General features: G+C 51.7%; 1 protein-coding gene across 1 annotated transcript; it reads right to left on the bottom strand.

Moving 5' to 3' along the window:
- Nucleotides 1-751: 751 nt before the first annotated feature.
- On the bottom strand, nt 752-23595 carry bgnb (biglycan b). Its single transcript, XM_072246911.1, has 7 exons — nt 23211-23595; nt 13381-13493; nt 12472-12685; nt 8284-8394; nt 7640-7733; nt 2903-3041; nt 752-2343 (listed from the first exon to the last, which is right to left on the bottom strand). The coding sequence occupies exons 1-7, from the start codon at nt 23449-23451 to the stop codon at nt 2146-2148; spliced, it is 1110 nt and encodes a 369-aa protein (XP_072103012.1). The 5' UTR covers nt 23452-23595; the 3' UTR covers nt 752-2145.

Below are 23595 nucleotides of genomic sequence, written 5' to 3'. Positions count from 1 at the left end.
CTCCCTCCTCCCACTTCCCCTCTCCCTCCTCCCACTTCCCCTCCTGTCTTTCCCACTTCCCCCTCCCCTCTGTCCCTCACCCCACTCCCCTCCTCTCTCCCTCCTCCAATTCCTCTCCTTCCTACAATTCAGTACATCATCATACCTCCATCCACTCCTTTGCCTCCATTCACCTGCCTCCCCTGAATGCCCCCGTTCCTCCCAATTCAAGTGCCGCCCCACTCTCCAGAGCCTCCAACAGCAGGGCCACCTTTGACCGAACCTGCGGCAAGTTTGCTCGACTATGTCAGGCCCAGAGTGGGGCCACCAGACCTGAGCCCCAGCAATGGCTGTACGGGAAGAATCTCATTAATGAGGTTCACTCAGCTGGCCTCCACCGCAGGCCTGTAACTGTCGGTCTCGACTCAGTCACACACCGCTATGTCTGGGCCAGGCCTCAGAAATGAGAACGCCCTCCCCCCGCTCAGCCGGGCCTCGAGTGAGGCTACCGATTCCACCATGGCCTGGCATTGAAGTATGGGTCCAAAGTGGACACAGGAGTGGGGCGGGGGGGGGGGGGTCTCTAATAAAGCTCCAAAGGCCAGATCCCCCAGTCTGGTCTCGGTTGAGGCCCACATCTGGTCCGCAGTCAACGATCCCCAGCAGGCCCAGGCCTCGAGTCGGATCCGAATCTGGGCATGAAGGCCTGTCCTTTCCCCTCATCACTGTGCGAAGGAGCGTCTAGCCGCTGATTCAGCCAAGAGCACCACAGTGACTGGAATACTTGGCACTGCCTTTAATTAGACTTTCTTTTACATTGATATACCACATTTGTAGATCAGTGATAAATGCACCATACACAACGATACAATGGACAGGTTATACGATAGGTCTGGGGGAAAGAAGGCGGCGTTGGGTCTGCGACAGCTTTTGGGGTAATGCTGTGGAGCTGAAGGGGGCTGCTGATTCCTCCTTTTCTCTCTCTCTCTCTCTCTCTCTCTCTCTCTCTCTCTCTCGGAAGGGCTGGCCAGTCGGCGCACCGCGAGCCTCGCCCGCCGCTGGGGTTGGGCTCCCCGGGCCGCTCGGTGCTCCGTCCGCCGCCGGCCTTGGAGGTTCTGCGCGGGTGCGACTTACCAGCAGCGATCGCCCGCGGTCGGCGGGTTTAGCCCCCCCCACCACCACTCACTACATTGGCGGCGGGGAGAGAGTGGGCTGGGGGGGGGAAGAGGGTGGACAGTGAAGGAGGGGGTAAGGAGGGGAGAGGTATGTTCTCTCCCTTTCCCTTTTCCTTTTCTCTCTCTGCTATCCTTCCCTTCTTTGCCTCTTTCCTCTCTCCCTCTCTGTCTGTCTGTCTCCCTCCCCCTGTCCACCTCTCTCGCCCCCTTTCCCCCCTCTCCCTCCCCGTCCACCTCTCTCCCTCTCCCCGTCCCCTCTGTCTCTCCCTCTTCCTCTGTCCCTCTCCCTCTTCCATTTTACACCCAACCACTCTTTCTCCTTTCCTCCTCCCTCTACTCTCTACCCCGCACCCCCATCCTCCTCTCTCCCCCTCCCGGAAAACCAGAGACAAATGGATGGGAGTGAGGAGAGGGGGGTAATTAAACAAGGTGGGGTATTAAAGACTGCTGACCGGCGAGGGCAGGACAGGGATTTGGGGGTTTAAGCCAGGCGACGGTGAAGATAGATTGCCGAGTCGAGGAAAGAGGGAGGGCGAGAGATGGCGGGGGTAGGGAGAGATTGGGGGGGAGGGGGCTAGAGAGAGGATGAGAAAGAATTGGAGGAGGAGGTTAGGAGGGAGGATGAGAAAGAATTGGAGGGAGAGGGAGGGATAGGTTAGGAGGGAGGGTCAGAAAGAATTGGAGGGGCGGGAGGGAGAGGATGAGAGGGTCAGAAAGAATTGGAGGGGAGGGATAGTGAGTAGGGAGAGATCGGGAAGAGGTGAGAGAAGGTTTGAAAAGTTGGAGGTGCAATGCCATTGGAGGACGAGGGAGGGAGGAAAGAGAAGCAGGTTGAGGCTGAGGGAAAAAGGCGGGTAGGAAGGAAAGAGAGAGAACGGACAAAGGGGGAGGTGAGGATGGAGAGGAGTTAGGCACTGTACAAGGGCTGGTCACACTGACCCTGCCCGGAGACGGGGTGGGGGAGAGTGGAGCGGAGAGAGCGTCCGGCGGACTATTTGCGGTAGTTGCCGAACTGGATGGCCATCCTGTCGGTGACGCAGCGGAAGGTGGCCGGCTGGACGTCCCAGTAATTGACGGGGTTGTTGAAGAGGCTGATGCCGTGGTAGGCGGCCCTCTTGAATCCGAAGCCGGTGGAGCAGAAGTCGTTGACGCCCACTTGGCTGATGTTGTTCGAGTGGAGATAGGCGACCTGCAGGGAGGGGGGAGATGGCATCAGAGTCGGGGCTTCACCGCGGCCCCTCCCGCAATGCAGCAGTTCATCTTCATCACCCCTCCCGCAAAGCAGTGATTTATCCTCACCGGTTCTCCCCCATGTCCACCCCTCCAGCGGCTCGGTGCTCCCCCATCTCCGCCCCTCCAGCGGCGCGGCGCTCCCTCCTCACTGCCCCTCCCCTCCGGCGGCGCGGCGCTCCCTCTGCACTGCCCCTCCCGCGGCGCTCCCCCTCTCCGCCCCTCCAGCGGCGCGGCGCTCCCTCCTCACTGCTCCCCCCACTCCGCCCCTCCGGCGGCGCGGCGCTCCCTCCTCCTGCCCTCCCGCAGCGCGCAAACACGGCGGCGATTCAAGATTGCATATTGAAACGTATTTATCGAATAGACAGCGAAATGCGTCGTTTGCGTTAACAACCATCACGCCCGAGGGTGCGCTCGGGGCAGCCCGCAAGAGTCACCGCACGTCCCGGCGCCAGCATAGCAAGCCCGCCGTGCTCGGCAAAACAACACAGACACAGCCCACGGCCCCCGCCCCTCACCTGGAGGTACTTCATGTGGTTGAGTCCAGCCGGGACGCGGGTCAGCTCGTTGTGCTCCAGGTGGATCTCCCGCAGGTTCTGCAGAAACTCCAGGCTCCCGTTCTCGATCACCCGGATGCGGTTGAAGCCGAGACCCAACCTGCAGCGGGAGGAAACGCCGACACACGTTCACGCACCCGCCGCTGGAGGCCGACTTCCCCGCTTTCCGGGAGGGTGAGCACGCGTGGACTATGTTGTGGGGTTGGAGAGAGCCCATCTGAGCGTTAGCACCTCGTGTGACCTGGCCTGGGTCCCGCATACAGTCACGATCAGGAAGGAGGAGGGGCAGGTAGTGTTGGGGAAACAAAGAGACTGCAGAAGCACTTGGATTAGGAGAATGGGGAGCATATGAGGAGCGATTGAAGCCTCTGGGCCTTTACTCGCTGGAATTTAGAAGGAAGGAAGATCCCATTGAAAGCTATTGAATGTTCTATGGCCTCGACAGAGTTCAAATGGAATACAGTGTCGGGAAGTGTGTATGGTCACGCACTTTGGTCGAAGGACTATTTACATTTAGACTATTTTCTAAACGAGGAGAGCATTTTAAAAATCTGAAGTGCAAAGGGACTTTGCAGGATTCCCTGATGGTTTATTTCCAGGCTGAGTTGGTGGTAATGAAGGCAAATGCAATGTTAGCATTCGTTTGGAGATGACTGGAATATGAAAGCAAGGATGTAATGCTGAGGCTTTATAAAGCGTTGGTCAGACCACACCTGGAGTATTGTCAACTGTTCTGGGCTCCTTATCTAAGAAAGGATGTGCTGACATTGGAAAGTGTTCAAAGGAGGTTCATGAGAATGGTTCTGATAATGATGGAGTTAACACATGAGGCGCGATTGATGGATCTGGGCCTTTACCCACTGGAATTTAGAAGAATGAGGGAGGATTTTATTGAAACCTATTGAATGTTGAAAGGCCTCGATAGAGTGGATGTGGAAAGGATGTTTCCTTTGGTGAGGGAGTCGAGGACGAGGGGGCCTCAGAGCAGAGGGACATCGATTTAGAATGGAGATGAGGAGGCATTTCTTTAGCTGGAGGACGGTGAATCGGTGGGATTTGTTGTCACAGGCAGGTGTGAGGGCCAGGTCACTGGGTGCATTTAAGGTTCATGGGTTTTTTATTAGTCAGGGTGTGAAAGGTTATGAGGAGAAGGTACGGAGATTAGGGTTGAGCTGGATAATAAATCAGCCATCCTTCCTCAGGAAGTTAAGGAGGTTTGACTTATTACTGAACACGCTAACAAACTTCTACAGAGGTCCTGTTGAAAGTGTCTTGACTGGTGAATCCTGGTTAGGAACGGAAATTCGGACGTGTGGGGAGCTGCAGAGAATATTGGGCCCAGCTCAATATGTTACGGGTACATCTCACCCCCACCGTCGGTCGTACCTACAGCAGGCACTGCCTGAAGAAGGCAATGTCCACCATCACCCGGGCCGTGCCATCTTCTCTCGGCTCCCGTCGGGTGGGGGGGGGGGGGGGTTCAGAAGCCTGACCTGCCACACCACCAGGGTCAGGAACAGCGACCTCCCTTCGACTATTCGGTTCTTGAACCAACCGACACACTGCCTCGGCACAGCGACACTGGGCTAGAATGGACTTGGTGTTTTTGTTCAAATTGTGTTCTTTCTTGTAAAAATCGTGGATAATTTATGTAATTTTTTTTCTTGGAAAAGGTTCTGTCTCTGATGCAATATGCCTGTGACGCTGCTTCAAGTAAGTTTTTCATTGCACCCGTGTATATAACATTAAACAATTTTTACTTTGAAATTTCCTATGTCAACATTCACGGGGCAGTGCTCATGTAGTCACCACATGGTGGCACTACCACCCTGCTAACTTAACACTGATTGGGTGGCTGGCTTGTTCCTGATCTATCCTGGGATCCCTCTAACATCCCTAACTTGGTTAATTGGTTAATTATAGATACGGTGAAGATCTTGTCTTGCACACTGTTCATACCGATCAGATCATTACACAGATTTCCCCCGGGATCAATAAAGTATGACTATGACTATGAGGTAGAACAAGATAAAACGATAACAGAATGCAGAATAAAGTGCCAGACAAGAGAAGATCTGCAGATGCTGGAAATCCGAGCAACACACACAAAATGCTCGGAGGAACTCAGCAGGCCAGGCACCAACTGTGGAAAAGAGTACAATCGCTTTTCACCTCCATCCCCCACCAGGAAGGCCTCAAAGCTCTCCGTTTCTTTCTGGACACCAGACCCAACCAATTCCCCTCCACGAACATCACTCTCCTCCTCCTAGCGGAGCTTGTCCTCAGTCTTAATAATCTCTCCTTTGGTGCCTCCCACTTCCTTCAGACAAAAGGTGTAGCCACGGCACTTGCATGGGTCCCAGCTATGTCTGCCTGTCTGTCAGCTGTGTGGAACAGTCTATGTTCCAAACCTACACTGGTGACCGTCCAGCACTTTTCCTACGCTTCATCGATGCTTCCTGGACCCATGTGGTGTTTGCCGAATTTTTCACCCTTGCCTCCAATTTCCTCTCCATTTTCAACACCTCCCTCTCTTTTCTCGATCACTTTGTCTCTATCTGTGGAGACAGCTTATCTATTGTAAACCCGCAGACTCTCACGGCTACCTGGTCTATACCTCTTCCCACCCTGTTAGAAACACCATCCCCTTCTCTCAGTTCCCCCCGTCTCCGCTGCATCTGCTCTCAGGCCGATGAGGCTTTTTATTCCAGAACGAAGGAGATGTCCTCCTTCTTCAAAGAAAGGGGCTTCCCTTCTTCCGCCATCAACGCGGCTCTCAACCGCATCTCTTCCATTTCACGCACGCCTGCTCTCACCCCATCCTCCCGCCAGGTCCTCACCTACCACCCCACCAGCCTCCGCGTCCAGTGCATAATTCTCTGCAACATCCGCAATCTCCAATGGGATCCCACCACCAAGAACATCTTCTCCCCCCCCCCCACTTTCTGCTTTCCGCAGGGATCGCTCCCTACGCGACTCCCTTGTCCACTCGTCCCTCCCCACTGATCTCCCTCCTGGCGCTTATCCTTGCAAGCAGAACAAGTGCTACACCTGCCCCTACACCACCTCGCTCAGTACCACTCAGGGCCCAAACAGTCCCTCCAGGTGAGGCGACACTTCACCCGTGAATCTGTCAGGGTCATCTACTGTATCCGGTCCTGGTGTGGCCTCCTGTATATCGGTGAGACCTGACGTAGATAGGGAGATAGTTTCACTGAGCCCCGTCCGCCAGAAAAAATGGGGTCTCCCAGCGGCCAGCCATTTTAATTCCACTTCCCACTCCCATTCTGATATGTCAATCCATGGCCTCCTCTACTGTCGCGATGAGGAACAACACCTTGTATTCCATCTGGGTGTCCAACCTGATGACATGAACATCAATTTCTGAACTTACGTTAATGCCCCCCTCCCACCTCCTCACCATTCCCCAGCTCCTTTTCCCTCTTTCATCTTATCTCCTTGCCTGCCCATCACCTCCCTCTGGTGCTCCCCCCCCCCACTTTTCTTTCTTCCATGACTTTCTGTCCTCTCCTATTAGAGCCCCCCTTCTCCAGGCCTGTATCTCTTTCACCAGTCAACTTCCCAGCTCTTTGCTTCACCCCTCCCCTCCCGGTTTCACCTATCACCTACTAACTCTACTCCTCATCTTTTTTTCTCCCGTCCTGCTGAGGAGTCTTCACCCGAAGCATTGACCATAGATGTTGCCTGGCCTGCTGAGTTCCTCCCGCATTTTGTGTGTGTGTCGCAGAATGAAGCGTAACTGTTACAGAGAGGATGCGGTGCAAGCAGATAATAGGTACAAGGGCCACGGAGAGGTAGATTGTGAGGTCAAAGGTCCGAGTTATTGTAGAAGAGGTTCATTACTGCGGGGTAGAAGCTGTCCCTGAGCCTGGTGGGACGGGCTTTCATGCTTTTGTATCTTCTGCCCGATGGGAGGGGGGAGGAGGGAGAATGTCCGGGGTGAGTGGGGTCTTGGATTCTGCTGGCTGCTTTACTGGGGCAGAGGGAAATGCAGACAGAGTCTGTGGAGGGGAGGCTGGTTTCCGCGATGGGCTGAGCCGTGTCCACAGCTCTCTGCGGTTCCTCGCGGTCACGGACAGAGCTGATGCCGCGCCGAGCAGTGATCGATCTCGATAGGATGCTTATTATGGTGCATCAATAAAAATTGGTGAGGGTCATATGATGGATTCCTTTAGCTTCTTGAGGAGGTAGAGGCGTTGGTGAGCTTCCCAGGCCACTAGATGGGTCAGTCCTCTTTGTATGCCCTTCTCCCAGCTCTCCTCTGAGCCGCAGCGTTCCTTTCTCACCGCCCCTCCCGTGGCTCGACACTCCCTCCTCTCCGCCCCGCCCGTAGCACAGGACCTCCGCCCCGTCCTCTCCTTCCACCCCGCAGCACAACACTCCCTCCTCTCCGCCCCTCCCGCGGTATTCCCTCCTCTCCACCCCGCCGGTAGCACACACTCCCTCCTCTCCATCCCCACCCCCACACCTGCGGCGCGGAGCTTCCTTCTCTCCGCCCCGCCCGTAGCACAGGACCCCCCCCCCCACTTCCATCCCGCAGCACAGCGCTCCCTCTCTCCATTCCCTCCTACTCCTGCGGAGCGACGCTTCCTCCTTTCCGACCCTCCCGCAGCATGGCAGGCTCTACACTCCCCCCACCCACGGTGCGGTGCCCCTCATCCCGCTCCCCTGTCCCACCTGTACAGCTGACTGTAACGGATGAGGTCTTCCAGCTCAATGGCCTGGATCTTGTTGTGGTCCAGGTGGAGTTCGTGGATGCTGTTGGGCAGATCTGCGATCAGACAATACCAGGCTGGTCAGTGGGTCCACTGTGCACTAGTATGACTCGTTAGCCCAAATGTCCGGCTTTCGTGTTGCAAAGAATATCAGACACATTTCTGCATGTGGGTCAGACACAGAGTGAAGCTCCCTCTGCACTGTCCCATCACACACTCCCGGGGTCAGACACAGACTGAAGCTCCCTCCACACCGTCCCATCACACACTCCCGGGGTCAGACACAGAGTGAAGCTCCCTCCACACCATCCCATCACACACTCCCGGGGTCAGACACAGAGTGAAGCTCCCTCCACACCGTCCCGTCACACACTCCCAGGGTCAGACACAAAGTGAATCTCCCTCTACACTGTCCCATCACACACTCCCGGGGTCAGAGACAGAGTGAAGCTCCCTCCGCACCGTCCCATCACACACTCCCAGGGTCAGACACGGAGTGAAGTTGTTCCAACACCTGTCCATCACACACTCCCGGGGTCAGACACGGAGTGAAGTTGTTCCAACACCTCCTGTCCATCATTGCCACCTCTCCAGGCACCTACTCACCTTTGGGAACGCCCGAAAGTTTTGCCTCTGAAATGCGGATGTAATTCAGCTTCAGACCATCGAAGGCTCCCTCTTCGAATCCCGAGTTCTCCAGAGGGTTCCCTCCCATCTCTGTCACGGGGACAGCAGTGTTGGATGTTAGTACAAGGTAAGAATCTCGCTTGTCTTGCACGTGGCATGAACGATTCCCTGTTCAATGTAAAGACCCCAAAAGCAAGCACTAGTGGCCAAACACCCCTGACTTATAGATAATGGAGAGGTAATGTGGCAGATGTGGAGTGCATGGTCTAACTTCACCAAGGGAAATGGAGAGAGTCCCAGGGAACTGCTGACTTGTAGATGGGGGGAGGGTAATGTGGTGGATGCAGAGTGCATGGACTAACTTCACCAAGGGAAATGGAGAGAGTCCCAGGGAACTGCCGACTTGTAGATGGGGGGAGGGTAATGTGGTGGATGCAGAGTGCATGGACTAACTCTACTCAGGAAAGTGTGAATTTTCCTGCCACATTTCAGATGCTTGAACTTGTTTATGAGACTCTATTATAGAGCATCCAATGGTCAGCAAGATTTAGAGGAGAAAATTTGTGGAGAGGTCGTAGACAGTTGCAAGAAAAATAAGTTTGTTTAACTTTCCACAAACTTACTGGGACTCTCCTCCTGTGAAAAGGCTGGGTGGGGAAAGAGTTCATCAGCTGTGTTCAGGAATGTTTCCTTAATCAATATACAGAGGTCCCATTGAGAGAGAGTGTGATCCTGAATCTCCAATGATGGAACAAGACAGCTGACAGAAATGTGTGCAGGGGATCCAGTGAACATTTCAAGATAATTACGGGAAGGGTAGGTCTGGTCCTCAGCTTGAGTTTCTAAATGGGAGGAAGGCCAGTTTTGATGGTCTCGGGAGGGATCTGGTAAAGATAGATTACATTCTGGCAGGGGCCCGCTTTGCAAGGGAGAGGCCTTCAGCAGTGACATTTGAGAGAATGGAGTTTACGTTCCTATCAGAATAAAAGGCAAGGATATCACGTTTAGGGAGCCTTGGCTTTTGAGAGGTATTGAGTCTTTAGGTAAGAAGAAGAAGGAGGTGCTTAGGAGAATCAATGGCATCTACGGCGACTCCTTTCCTTGCATCTTCAGAAACAGCTCTGTTTTCATCTTTAATATCGCTATTTTTCCCTTTCAGGGTTCTTTTGAAGATCCTGACTTGGAGTTACACACTAACTATGGTTCTTTGTGGGAACGGGACCCCCTCTTGGGGTTTCATGAATGGCCGTTATTCGGTATGCCAAGGATGCGATCTAAGAGTTTCACTCGCCTTTGGAGGACCAAGATCTCGTGGCTCTGGAGATGGGGGTTGGGGGGGGGGTGGATTGGAGGTCGGTGTCTGGGCAGGAGATACGTGTGTCATGGGAGATGGAAGATGTAAGGCTGTTTGCCCAGAGACCCAAGATATTTGGGCACAGAGCTTGGAAAAAGTGACACAATGTACTTTTAACATCGTAAACCAGCGAGTTGATTGTTATGCCTCCTCTCTCACTGTGAAAAAGAGACACCTCTTTTTTCCTTATTAGGGAGAGAGAGAGAGAGAGAGCCTGTGGTATGTCGAATACCAGGTGAACAAGTCATCTTTGGAGTACTGCAAGTCTGTGTCTTTTCTGTTGCTTTGCTCACACTTGAGTGCTTGGTAGTGGGTCCTGATGCAGTTTTTTTGCTGGTGGGGGTAGGGGGGGATCATTGCTTGCTGCTGCTTACGCGCGGGAGGGAGGGGGGAGTGGGGGAGTAGTTTGGAGTTCGAACATTTAATTGTCATTCATTCTTTGGGACACTCCTGTTTTCGTGGATGTTTGTGAAGAAAAAGCAATTCAGGATGTATATTGTATACACTTCTCTGACATTAAATGTACCTTTAATGTCACAGAGGCAGGAAGGAACAAATGAGGTACTTGAGGAGTATAAGAAATGCAAACAGAGGGAAATCAGGAGAGATCTGGAAATACAGATCCCCATTTCCTTGAAAGTGGTGTCACAGCTGGATAGGGTCGTAAAGAGAGCCTCTGACATACTGACCTTCATAAATCAAAGCACTGAGTACAGGAGTTGGGATGCTGAAGTTGCATAAGACATCGGTAGTAACAAATGTCCTCCCAGAGGACCACAATCTTGTCGTTGGGTTTGGAGGCTTGCGTGCCTCTATGACCTGGAGAACGACGCTGGCTGGAGTCAGGGCTTTATGCTTTGGCTCTTGGTAGGGTCACCCATGCCAAAACAGGTCAAAGGGTAGAGGCCAGACTAAGAGTGGCCCACCGGTCCTCCAGGTTCACTCAGGGCCAACAACCCTGACTGGTCAAATAAATAAAACTTAAGGGATGCTTGCTTTTGTTAGTCGAGACGTTGAGCTCAAAAGTCAAGAGATTATGTTGCAACTTTATAAAACTCTGGTTCGGCCACATCTGGAGTATTGCATGGCCGCCCCTCTCTAGGAATGACTTGAGGCTTTGGAGAGGGGCAGCAGACCTGGTTTAGAGGGCATGCGCTACCACGAGAGGCTGGATAAACTTAGTCTGTTCTCTTTTGAATGGCGGAGGCCGGGGGGAGATCTAATAGAGGTTTCTAAGATTATGAGAGGCATGGATAGAGTAGATAGGGAGTATCTTGTGCCCAGGTTTGAAATGTCTAATACCAGAGGGCAGGCATTGAAGGTGAGAGGGGGTAGGTTCATACGGGATGTGAGGGGTAGGTGTTTTACTCAGAGAATGTTATGGTGGTAGAGGCAAATACATTAGGGACTTTTAAGTGATGTTTAGATAGGCACATGAATATAAGAATGATCTGGTCCCAACATATCGATGTAGTTATAAAGAAGGCAAGACAGCGGCTATATTTTATTAGGAGTTTGAAGAGATCTGGCATGTCAACAAATACACTCAAAAACCTCTGCTGTACCGTGGAGAGCATTCTGACAGGCTGCATCACTGTCTGGTATGGAGGGGCTACTGCACGGGACCGAAAGAAGCTGCAGAGGGTTGTAAATCTAGTCAGCTCCTTCTCAGGCAAAGTACCCAGGACATCTTTAAGGAGAAGTGTCTCAGAAAGGCAGCGTCCAGTATTAAGGACCCCAGCACCCTTTTCTCACTGTTACCATCAGGTAGGAGGTACAGAAGCCTGAAGGCGCAAACTCAGCGATTCAGGAACAGCTTCTTCCCCTCTGCCATCCAATTCCTAAGTGGACATTGAATCTTTGGGCACTACCTCACTTTTTAAAAACAATATACAATATTTCTGTTTTTGCACGATTTTTAAAATCTATTGAATTCACATATTTGTTTATTTTTTTTCTTTGCTAGATTATGTATTGCATTTGTTTACAAATTTCACGTTACATGCCGGTGATAATTCACCTGATTCTGGTTCTGGATGTTGGGATTAGTTTTTTTTGGGTGTGTTTGATCTACTCTTTAGCTGGTCCAGCACAACATTGTGGGCCGAAGGGCCTGTTACTGTACTGTACTGTTCTATGTTCCATGTAAAAACTGTTAAAAAGAAACAGCAGTGGAGAGTCCTTCTATGTCTGAGTGGCCAAGGATAGACAGGGATGGAGGCCCTTCATTGCTGCCCTAAACGGCAGGAAAGCTACCAATTGAAAGCGATGCAGAGAAAATTTACAAGGATGTTGCCAGGATGTTGCATTACAGGGAAAGGTTGAATAGGCTAGGACTTTATTTTCCAGAGCATAGGAGAATGAGAGGAGATTTGATAGAGGTATACAAAATTATGAGGGGTACAGACAGGGTAAATGCAAGCTGACTTTTTCCAGTGAAATCAGCGACACAAGAGATTCTCTGGAGGCTGGACACCCAGAAGAATGCACACAAAATGCTGGGGGAGCTCAGCATTCTCTGTGAGTTTCCTCCACTGAAGACGAGTGCAATCAGAACTACAGTGTATGGGCTCACTCCACCCGGGTAGGTGGGGAGTGTCCTGTCACCCTCTTGACTTGTAGATGTGGGAAAGGTAATGCGGCGGATGCAGAGTGCATGGACTAACTCCACCCGGGTAGGTGGGGAGTGTCCTGTCACACTCCTGACTTGTAGATGTGGGAAAGGTAATGCGGCGGATGCAGAGTGCATGGACTAACTCCACCCGGGTAGGTGAGGAGTGAGAAGGAAGGGGTTTGGTTTTCTCGTCACTCACCGATACAGTTCATGCTTTTAAGCCCTCGGAAGGCCTCCTTGGGAACCTTGGTGATGTGGTTATCGTGAATCCTGAGCTCAACCAGGGACCGAGGCAGATTCTTGGGGATTTCCACCAGGGCGTTCTTGGACATGTACAATTTCTGGATGGAGACCAGTGGCTGAAACGCTCTAGGATGGACCTTTTTGATCTTGTTATTGACCAGGTATAGTGCCTGGGTGGTGAAGACAGAGAGATGAGATCCATCCTCGTCGCCCCACCCACAGCAAGGGGTTCCCCTCTCACCGGTCCTCTCGCAGCCCGGCGCTCCCTCCTCACCGCACCTTTGCTGGGGCTCCCTCTCACAATTCGCTCCCACACCATGGCGCTCCCTCCTCACTGCCCCTCCCACAGTACTCCCTCTTCTCTGCCCCCTCCCACAGTACTCCCTCCTCGTTGGCCCATCTGCAGACTGGTGCTCCTTCCTTCCTCCCACCACCCTATAATGCAGTGTTCCCTCCTCACCCCCTCCACAACACACCCTCCTCACCCTCTCCCACAACATTCCCTCCTCACCCCCTCCCACAACATTCCCTCCTCACCCCCTCCACAATGCTCCCTCCTCACCCCCTCCACAACGCTCCCTCCTCACCCCCTCCACAACGTTCCCTCCTCACCCCCCCCACAGCATTCCTTCCTCATTCCCTCAACAGCATTCCCTCCTTACCGTCACTCCCACAGCACTTCCTCTTCACCCTGTCCCACAGCTCTCCCTCCTCACTGCCCCTCCAGCAGCGTTCCCTCCTCACCGCCCCTCCCAGTGTGTTCTCTCCTCACCCCCTCCCACAGTGCTCCCACCTCTCCGCCCCTCCCACAGCAACAACATAAACAGAAATTTGACACGGCGTTTGAGTGTCAGGAAACCCTTACGTAAAGTTTGCCAAGGTTTTTAAAATCTTTTTCCTTAATCTCGGTGATCTTGTTGTTCTGAAGATCCAGTAAAGTTGTGTCACTGGGAATGTTGGCCGGAACCTCCTTCAGTCCTGGTGAGAGAGAAGGCAACAGGTTCATGTCCCTGGTCTGGACAATGGGTACAATCAATCGGTTCCCTGCAAGTTCACCCTGAATGATTAGGATCTGGGGTATGTTGTACAACAGAGGGATTTCCTTGAAAATAAAACCTGACCTCCACTCCTGGGAAGCTTTGACACTCTTGAGGAGGAGGGTTTGGGGTGTCAGAAGCAAGCTCGATGTCACATATTGAGATTGTGCAGAGGGCCTGAGTTCTGGAGGACAGAAGTTACAGCGGGGAGCAGGTCAGCTTTGATCTGGAGACACGTCCCGACGGAAGAGAAACTTGGACTATGGAAGCCCGTCATTTTGCACACTGTTCTCTGGGCCTCGACATTGAATGTCCGTCGGACATTGTTGGAGAGCGCACGGCTGGTGGTGACCACTAGGGGGAAGCAAAGACCCACAGCCAACTTCTCCCAACACACATCAAAGTTGCTGGTGAACGCAGCAGGCCAGGCAGCATCTGTAGGAAGAGGTGCAGTCGACGTTTCAGGCCGAGACCCTTCCGAAGGGTCGTGGCCTGAAACGTCGACTGCACCTCTTCCTACAGATGCTGCCTGGCCTGCTGCGTTCACCAGCAACTTTGATGTGTGTTGCTTGAATTTCCAGCATCTGCAGAATTCCTGTTGTTTGCCAACTTCTCCCTGTGGCCTGTCCTGTTAACCCCCTCCTCGCCAAACAGATGACACTAAAACAGGCAGTGGAAATCAAAGATAAAGTAAATTTATTATCTAATTATGTACACTGAGTGGCCACGTTATTGGACACCTGCTCTACCTAATAAAGTGGCCGCTGAGGTACGTTCGTGACATTTCACTGCCGTAGCCCACCCACTTCAAGGTTTGGTCTGTTGATCTCCGCTGTTGTGAGAGAGTGAGGCCTCCATCGATCATGCACGTTGCATCCTAACTGTCTCGATGTGCAGACTGGACAGTACGATACGGAGAGCAGGCTGTTGCCCACGCACCAAGCTCGCCCCCTCTGCGCATCCAGCAGAGGAGTGGCACAGACCAGCACAGCTTGGCAGCAGCAGCGACACAAGAGTTGCCAGTCAGCATTGAACTCAGTGTAAGAGTTCACTGTGTGTCGATGCAAGGAGCATTCGTAACAAGGTGGATGAACTGAAAGTGCAGACTGTTATTAATGATTATGATATAGCTGGGATCACAGAGACATGGCTCCAGGGTGACCAAGGATGGGAGCTCAACATTTAAGGATATACAATATTCAGGGGGGATAGACATGAAAGAAAAGGAGGTGGGGTAGCATTGCTGGTTAGAGAGGAGATTAACGCAATAGAAAGGAAGGACATAAACCGGGAGGATGTGGAATCGATATGGGTCGAGCTGCATAACACTGAGGGGCAGAAAACGCTGGTGGGAGTTGTGTACAGACCACCTAACAGTAGTAGTGAGGTTGGGGATGGCGTTAAACAGGAAATTAGAAATGTGTACAATAAGGAAACAGCAGTTATAATGGGTGACTTCAATCTACATGTAGATTGGGTGAACCAAATTGGTAAAGGTACTGAGGAAGAGGATTTCTTGGAATGTATGCAGGATGGTTTTTTGAACCAAAATGTTGAGGAAACAACTAGAGAGCAGGCTATTCTGGACTGGGTTTTGAGCAATGAGGAAGGGTTAATTAGCAATCTTGTCGTGAGAGGCCCCTTGGGTAAGAGTGACCACAACATGGTGGAATTCTTCATTAAGATGGAGAGTGACATAGTTAATTCAGAAACAAAGGTTCTGAATTTAAAGAAGGGTAACTTTGAAGGTATGAGACGTGAATTAGCTAAGATAGACTGGCAAATGATACTTAAAGGGTTGATGGTGGATATGCAATGGCAAGCATTTAAAGATCGCATGGATGAACTACAACAATTGTTCATCCCAGTTTAGCAAAAGAATAAATCAGGGAAGGTAGTGCACCCGTGGCTGACAAGAGAAATTAGGGATAGTATCAATTCCAAAGAAGAAACATACAAATTAGCCAGAAAAAGCAGCTCACTTGAGGACTGGGAGAAATTCAGAGTCCAGCAGAGGAGGACAAAGGGCTTAATTAGGAAGGGAAATAAAGATTATGAGAGAAAACTGGCAGGGAACATAAAAACTGACTGTAAAAGCTTTTATAGATATGTGAAAAGAAAAAGATTGGTTAAGACAAATGTAGGTCCCTTACAGACAGAAACAGGAGAATTGATTATGGGGAACAAGGACATGGCAGACCAGTTGAATAACTACTTTGGTTCTGTCTTCACTAAGGAGGACATAAATAATCTTCCAGAAATAGTAGGGGACAGAGGGTCCAGTGAGATGGAGGAAATGAGGGAAATACATGTTAGTAGGGAAGTGATGTTAGGTAAATTGAAGGGATTGAAGGCAGATAAATTCCCAGGGCCAGATGGTCTGCATCCCAGAGTGCTTAAAGAAGTAGCCCAAGAAATAGTGGATGCATTAGTGATAATTTTTCAAAACTCTTTAGATTCTGGACTAGTTCCTGAGGATTGGAGGGTGGCTAATGTAACCCCGCTTTTTAAAAAAGGAGGGGGAGAGAAACCGGGGAATTATAGACCGGTTAGCCTAACATCGGTGGTGGGGAAACTGCTAGAGTCAGTTATCAAATGTGTGATAACAGCACATTTGGAAAGTGGTGAAATCATCGGACAAAGTCAGCGTGGATTTGTGAAAGGAAAATCATGTCTGACAGATCTCATAGGATTTTTTGAGGATGTAACTAGTAGAGTGGACAGGGGAGAACCAGTGGATGTGGTATATTTGGATTTTCAAAAGGCTTTTGACAAGGTCCCACACAGGAGATTAGTGTGCAAACTTAAAGCATACAGTATTGGGGGTAAGGTATTGATGTGGATAGAGAATTGGTTGGCAGACAGGAAGCAAAGAGTGGGAATAAATGGGACCTTTTCAGAATGGCAGGCGGTGACTAGTGGGGTACCGCAAGGCTCAGTGCTGGGACCCCAGTTGTTTACAATATATATTAATGACTTGGATGAGGAATTAAATGCAGCACCTCCAAGTTTGCGGATGACACGAAGCTGGGCGGCAGTGTTAGCTGTGAGGAGGATGCTAAGAGGATGCAGGGTGACTTGGATAGGTTAGGTGATTGGGCAAATTCATGGCAGATGCAATTTAATGTGGATAAATGTGAGGTTATCCACTTTGGTGGCAAAAACAGGAAAACAGATTATTATCTGAATGGTGGCCGATTAGGAAAAGGGGAGGTGCAACAAGACCTGGGTGTCATTATACACCAGTCATTGAAAGTGGGCATGCAGGTACAGCAGGTGGTGAAAAAGGCGAATGGTATGCTGGCATTCATAGCAAGAGGATTCGAGTACAGGAGCAGGGAGGTACTACTGCAGTTGTACAAGGCCTTGGTGAGACCACACCTGGAGTACTGTGTGCAGTTTTGGTCCCCTAATCTGAGGTAAGACATCCTTGCCATAGAGGGAGTACAAAGAAGATTCACCAGATTGATTCCTGGGATGGCAGGACTTTCATATGATGAAAGACTGGATCGACTAGGCTTATACTCATTGGAATTTAGAAGATTGAGGGGGGATCTTATTGAAACGTATAAAATCCTAAAGGCATTGGACAGGCTAGATGCAGGAAGATTGTTCCCGATGTTGGGGAAGTCCAGAACGAGGGGTCACAGTTTGAGGATAAAGGGGAAGCCTTTTAGGACCAAGATTAGAAGAAACTTCTTCACACAGAGAGTGGTGAATCTGTGGAATTCCCTGCCACAGGAAACAGTTGAGGCCAGTTCATTGGCTATATTTAAGAGGGAGTTAGATATGGCCCTTGTGGCTACAGGGATCAGTGGGTATGGAGGGAAGGCTGGTACAGGGTTCTGAGTGGATGATCAGCCATAATCATACTGAATGGCAGTGCAGGCTCGAAGGGCCGAATGACCTACTCCTGCACCTATTTTCTATGTTTCTATGTTTCTAAGACTGCCTTAAGGGACTCCAGCTTCAGATTTTACCCTCAGGGTTTACTCCCGAGCCTTCCCGGTAGACACAAGGCAGCGGAGGTTTGAGATTGGAGTTTTCCTAGGAAGATGAACCATGGCTGATGGGCCCATCTGCCTGAAGCGACTGGTTTTAAAGTGCCAGTGAACTGCCTTTGCCCCTTCTCCTGTCAATAGAAATGGTTCAGCTAGGCTGAGTACATAGGCCACACATGAAGGCCAGGAGCTGGACTTGGTTGTCAGAGGCTATTTCAGGCGCACACCATTGGGAGCATTTAATAGGTAGTGGGGGCTTGTCCCCATTACCATCCCCGGCTATAACAACTGTTCTAATGTGGGGTTGTTTGAGTTACTGCTGCCTTCCTGTCAGATTGAACCAGTCTGGCCATTCTCCTCCGACCTCTCTCATTAACAAGGCATTTTCGCCCACAGAACTGTGGCTCACTGGATTTTGTTTTTGATTCTCTGTAAACTCGAGGGACAGTTGTGCATGAAAATCTCAGGAGATCTGAGATACTCAAACCACCCCACCTGGCACCAACAAGTACTCTACGGCCAAAGTCACTGAGATCACAGTTCTTCCCCCATTCTGATGTTTGGTCTGAACAACAACTGAACCTCTTGGCCGTGTCTGTACGCTTTAGTTGTCAAGTCCTTGAAAGTGAGTCTGTAGGTTGTGGAATCAATTCAGGGTAGAGGTGAGTGAAGTTATCCACACTGGTTCAGGAGCCTGATGGTTGTAGGCTAGGAACTGTTCCTGAACCTGGTGTCACTGACAGTGAAGGCGGTTTACCAGACTTACAAGGGGGATCTCGATCAGCTGGGTAAGTGCACTGAGGAACGGCAGGTGGAGTTTAATTCAGATAAGAGTGAGGTGTTGCAGTTTGGGAAGGGAAACAAGGACTTTCACAGTGAACAGTGGGGCCCTGGGGAGTGCTGTAGACCGGGAGCCCCAGGGGTACAGGTACACATTTCTCTGAAAGTGGCGTCACAGGTAGACAGGGCGGTGAAGAAGGTGTAGAGGAGGCTGCACTGGAAGCACAGATATTCTCCATAACCTTTCCCATCTCCATCTGACCCTACCACGAGGCACATCCTTCCTTCTCCCCACCCTCTGCTTCCCATAAGGACTGCTCTGCACGTGATTCCCTTGTCATTTCATCCCTCTGTTAACCCTGCACGCAACAGAAATGCCACACCTCCTCCCTCACCTCCATCTAGAGCCACAAACAGTCCCTCCAGGTGAGGCAACACTGCTGTGTCTGGTGTTCCTCTACATCGGTGAGACCCAACGGGGACTGGGTCGACCGCTTCATCGAGTGACTTCACTCTGTCCGCCGCCAAAGGCAGGATTTACTGGTGGCCATCCATTTTAATTTGATTTCCCGTTCGGACGTGCTGGTCTACGACCTCCTCTACTGCCACCATGAGGCCAAACACAGATTGGAGGAACAATGCCTCACATTCTGTCTGGGTAGCCTCCAACCTGATGGCACAAACATTAATTTCTCCAACTTCCCTCCTCTCCATTGCCCTCTCATACCCCTCGCACCCTTTCTCTTTTCTTCTCCTTCCTATCACTTCCCTCCTGTGTCCCCTCTCCCTTTCTCCCATGGTCCACTCTCCTCCCTGATCAGATTCCCCCTTCTTCTGCCTATCACCTCCCAGCTCCTTACTTCACCCCTACTCTCACACTCATCTTCCCCCTCACCTATCACCTGCCAGTTTGTACTCTTTCCCTCACCTCCCATCTTCTTATTCTGGCTTTCTACCCCCTTCCTTTCCAGTCCCGATGAAGGGTCTCGGCCCGAAACGTCGAATGATTATTAACCTCCATAGTTGCTGCCTGACCTGCTGAGTTCCACCAGCATTTTAATTGTGTTGTCCGAGGACGTAAGGCCGACGGTGACCACCAGGGGGCAGGAAAGCACCATGATCAACTACCCCCTGCGTCTAGTCCCTGTTACCCCCTCCTGAACAAACAGGAGAATCTAAATCAGCATTTATTGTGTGGGGAGGGGGGATCTCGATCAGCCGAGGAATAGCAGACGGAGTTCAATTCCGATCAGAATCAGTTTTAATGTCACCCGCACATGTTGCGAAATGTGTTAACTTTGCGGCAGCAGCGCAACGCAAGACATAATATAGGGAAAAAAAGCTGCGAATTACGGCAAATGCATATATATTGATATATATTAAATAGTTAAATTAAATAAGTAGTGCGAAAACGGAAATAAAGAGGTAGTGAGGTAGTGTTAAAGGGGGTTCAGTGTCCATTCAGAAACCAGAAGGCAACGGGGAGGAAGCTGTTCCTGAATTGCTCAGTGTGTGTCTTCAGGCTCCTGCACCTCCTTCTTGATGGCAGCAGTGAGAAGAGGGCACGTCCTGGGTGATGGGGGTCCTTAATGACGGACGCCACCTTTCTGAGGCATCGCTTCCTGAAGATGTCCTGGATACTACGGAGGCGAGTGCCCGTGATGAAGTTGATCAATTTTATAACTCTCTGCTGCTTGCTTCGACCCTGTGCAGTGACCCTCCCCACCCCATATCAGACGGTGGTGCAGCCCAGTTAGAATTTTCTCCACTGCACACCTGTAGAAATCTGCGAGTGTTTTAGGCGACATACCAACTCTCCTCGAACTCCTAATGAAGTATAGCCGCTGCCTTGCCTTCTTTGCAGCCGTGTTGGTATTCTGTGTCCAGGTTAGGTCCTCAGAGATATTAAAACCCAGGAACTTGAAACTGCTCACCCCCCTCCACTTCTGTTCTCTCTAAGCGTGAGGTGACGCAATTTATGAAGACAAATCAGGGTAACTCTTTCACAGTGAACAGCAGGGCCTTGGAGAAGTGTTGTAGAACAGAGAGACCCAAGAGTACAGGAATTCCCTACATCCCTGAAAGTTGATACACGGGTAGACTGGGCGAAGATTAACTCATGCAGGATTCCCTCAAGGTTAACTTGCAGGTCGAGTCGGTGGCGGTGGGGGTGGGGGGGGGCGGGGAATGCGGGAAAGGTAAGTGCAACATTAGCATTCATTTCGAGAGGCTTAGCATATGAAAGCAAGGATGTAATGCTGAGGCTTTATAGGGCATTGGCCAGACCACACTTGGAGTATTGTAAGCAGCCTTGCGCCCCTTATCGAAGAAAGGATTGCTGGCATTGGAGAGGGCCCAGAGGAAGTTCTCAAGAATGTTACTGGGAATGAAAGCGTTAATGTACGAGGCACATTTGATGACCCTGAGCCTGTACTCTCCTGAGTTCAGAAGAATGAGAGGGAGATCTCATTAAAACCTATCAAATGTCAAAAGGCCGAGATAGAGTGGATGTGGAGGAGACGTCTCCTCTGGTCGGGGAGTCGAGGACCAGAGGGCACCGTCTCAGAACAGAGGGACATCCGTTTAGAGCAGAGATGGGGAGGAATTTCTTCAGCCAGAGGGTGGTGAATCTGTGGAATTCACTGTCACAGACGGCTGTGGAGGCCAAATCTTTTGAAGTGGTGCTTTTGATAGGTTCTCCGTGAGGCAGGGCATCAAGGATCACAGGGAGAAGGCAGGAGAATGGGGTTGAGAGGGATAGTAAATCAGCCATGACGGAATGACAGAGCAGACTCGATGGGACGAATGGCCTAATTGTCCTCCTATGTCTTACGAAGAAGGCGCTTGGCATGCTGACGGTCATCGATCAGGCCACTGAGTACAGGAGTTGGGAAGTTAAGGTACAATTATACAAGACGATGGTGTGACCACACTTAGAAGATATTCCGCAGAGGCTGGAAATCCAGGCAGTGCACACACAAGCTGCTGCAGGGAGCTCGGCAGGTTGGGCAGCATCCACAGACACGGATAAACGTTCCATGTTTTTGGCCGATAAGATTTACGAGGATGTTGTTGGGACTCGAGGGACTGAGTCAGGGACAGAGGCTTTACTTTTCTGTGATTTTTGCCTGATCCGTTCCATTTTGCTGAGCAAAGGGGACGAGTTTGGGAGGGGGGAATGATGTTCTTGTCGTATTCTGTTAGTTTTTGGTGTGGGGAGAGATGGGTTTGGGGTCGACGTTCCTGTCCCACCTTGTGTAGGGAGAGTGGGGTTGATGAGGGGGGAGGGGAGAGTGGGGTTGATGAGGGGGAGGGGAGAGTGGGGTTGATGAGGGGGAGGGAGAGTGGGGTCGATGAGGGGGAGGGGAGAGGGGTGATGAGGGAGAGGGAGAGGGGTTGATGGGGGAGGGGAGAGATGTGATGAGGGGGGAGGGGAGAGGGGGGTCGATGAGGGGGAGGGGAGAGGGGTTGATGGGGGGAGGGGAGAGGGGTTGATGGGGGAGGCGAGAGGGGTTGATGAGGGGAGGGGACAGTGGGGTTGGTGAGGGGGAGGGCAGAGGGGTTGATGAGGGGGAGGGGAGAGGGGTTGATGAGGGGGAGGGGAGAGGGGTTGATAGGGGGAGGGGAGAGGGGTTGATGGGGGAGGGGAGAGTGGGGTTGATGATGGGGGTGCCCTTCTTTTTTGGTGTTGGGGGGTTGGGTTTAACATTTCTTTTCGTTCTTTCTTTCTTTCATGGCTCTCTGGGAAAGACTAATCTCAGAGTTGTATACAGATACCTGCTTTAACAATCAATGACCATTTGGACCTTCAGTTTGAGAAAGGATGTTGGGATTTTGTTCTTCAGAGTGAAGGAGACTGAGAGGTGACCTTTTAGTAAGGCATTCGTTAGTCTTGCGAGACCACGGATCTGCGCCTGGAAAGTCTTCACTCTCCAGGGTGCAGGTCTGGGCAAGGTTATATGGAAGACTGGCAGTTGCCCATGCTGCAAGTCTCCCCTCTCCACGACACCGATGTTGTCCAAGGGAAGGGCATTAGGACCCATACAGCTTGGCACCGGTGTCGTCGCAGAGCAATGTGTGATTAAGTGCCTTGCTCAAGGACACAACACGTTACCTTGGCTGGGGCTCGAACTCACGACCTTCAGGTCGCTAGTCCAATGCCTTAACCACTTGGCCACGTGCCCACTGGGTGACCTTTTAGAGGTTTATAAAACCACGAGGGACGTAGATAAGGTGTATGGTCACAGTCTTTTCCCAGGGTGGGGGTGGCTCTGAAACTGGAGGGCACAGGTTTGAGGTGAGAGGGGAGAGATTTAAAGGGGACCTGAGGGGAACTTTTTCACCCAAAGGGTGGTCCCTGTAGGGAATGAGCTGCCAGAGAAAGTGGTTGAGGCAGGTGGAGGAATGATGTTTAAAAGACCCTCGGACATGTACGTGGATAGGAAAGGGTTAGAGCAGCAAATCCCAACCGTCTTTACCGTTAACCAAGACGTCCGCAGACTCCCAGTTTGGGAACCCCTAGTTTTGTGGGATATGGGTCTAACATGGGCAACTGGGACTAACTTAGACGGGAATTTCGGTCGGCATAGGTTCGGATGGGCTGAAGGGTCCATCTCGAGCAAAGCGGTTCTCCTTCCCCGCTGCCTCTCCTGCAGCTTGGCGCACGCTCCCCGCCGCCCTTCTCTCGGTGCGGCACTCCCTGCTCACCGACCCTCCCGCGGCAAGGTGCCCTCTCCTCACCACCCCTCCCGTGGCGAGGTGACCTCTCCTCACCGCTCCTCCCTCGAGGGGGCGCTAGTTCTCCGCCTGACCCTCCCGCGGCATGGCGCTCCCTCCCCACTGCCCGTCCCGCAGCGCGGCGCTCCCTCCGTGCCTACCGAGGTCCGAGCACTGGACGACACGTATCTGGCACTGGCATCCGAACGGGCAGGTAGGGTAGATTGGAGGAAGGACCTCCTCGTCCGGCTTGTCCGTTGGGACGTCGGCATCAATGAAGGCGGAACCCTCCTCGTCGTTCTGCATGGCATCCAGCAGGTCCCCGAAGAAGCCACGTTGATTGAAGGGTACTGCCCACCCGCCAATCAGCAGGGAGGAGAAGAGGAGGAGGAGGGCATGCATGGCTGCGATGGGAGGTGAGGGGGTGTTGCGTCTCTCTCTCTCTCTCTCTCTCTCTCTCTCTCTCGGTGCGCGGAGTATGGGGGCGGGAGATCACCTCAGGGCTTCAGATCCGGGTCTGACCTGCGGAGAGTTCAGAGTGAGATG

The sequence above is a fragment of the Mobula birostris genome, chromosome 29 (assembly GCF_030028105.1).
Source record: "Mobula birostris isolate sMobBir1 chromosome 29, sMobBir1.hap1, whole genome shotgun sequence".
In the NCBI taxonomy this organism is placed as follows: domain Eukaryota; kingdom Metazoa; phylum Chordata; class Chondrichthyes; order Myliobatiformes; family Myliobatidae; genus Mobula; species Mobula birostris.
This window is presented reverse-complemented; position numbering and strand designations above follow the sequence as displayed.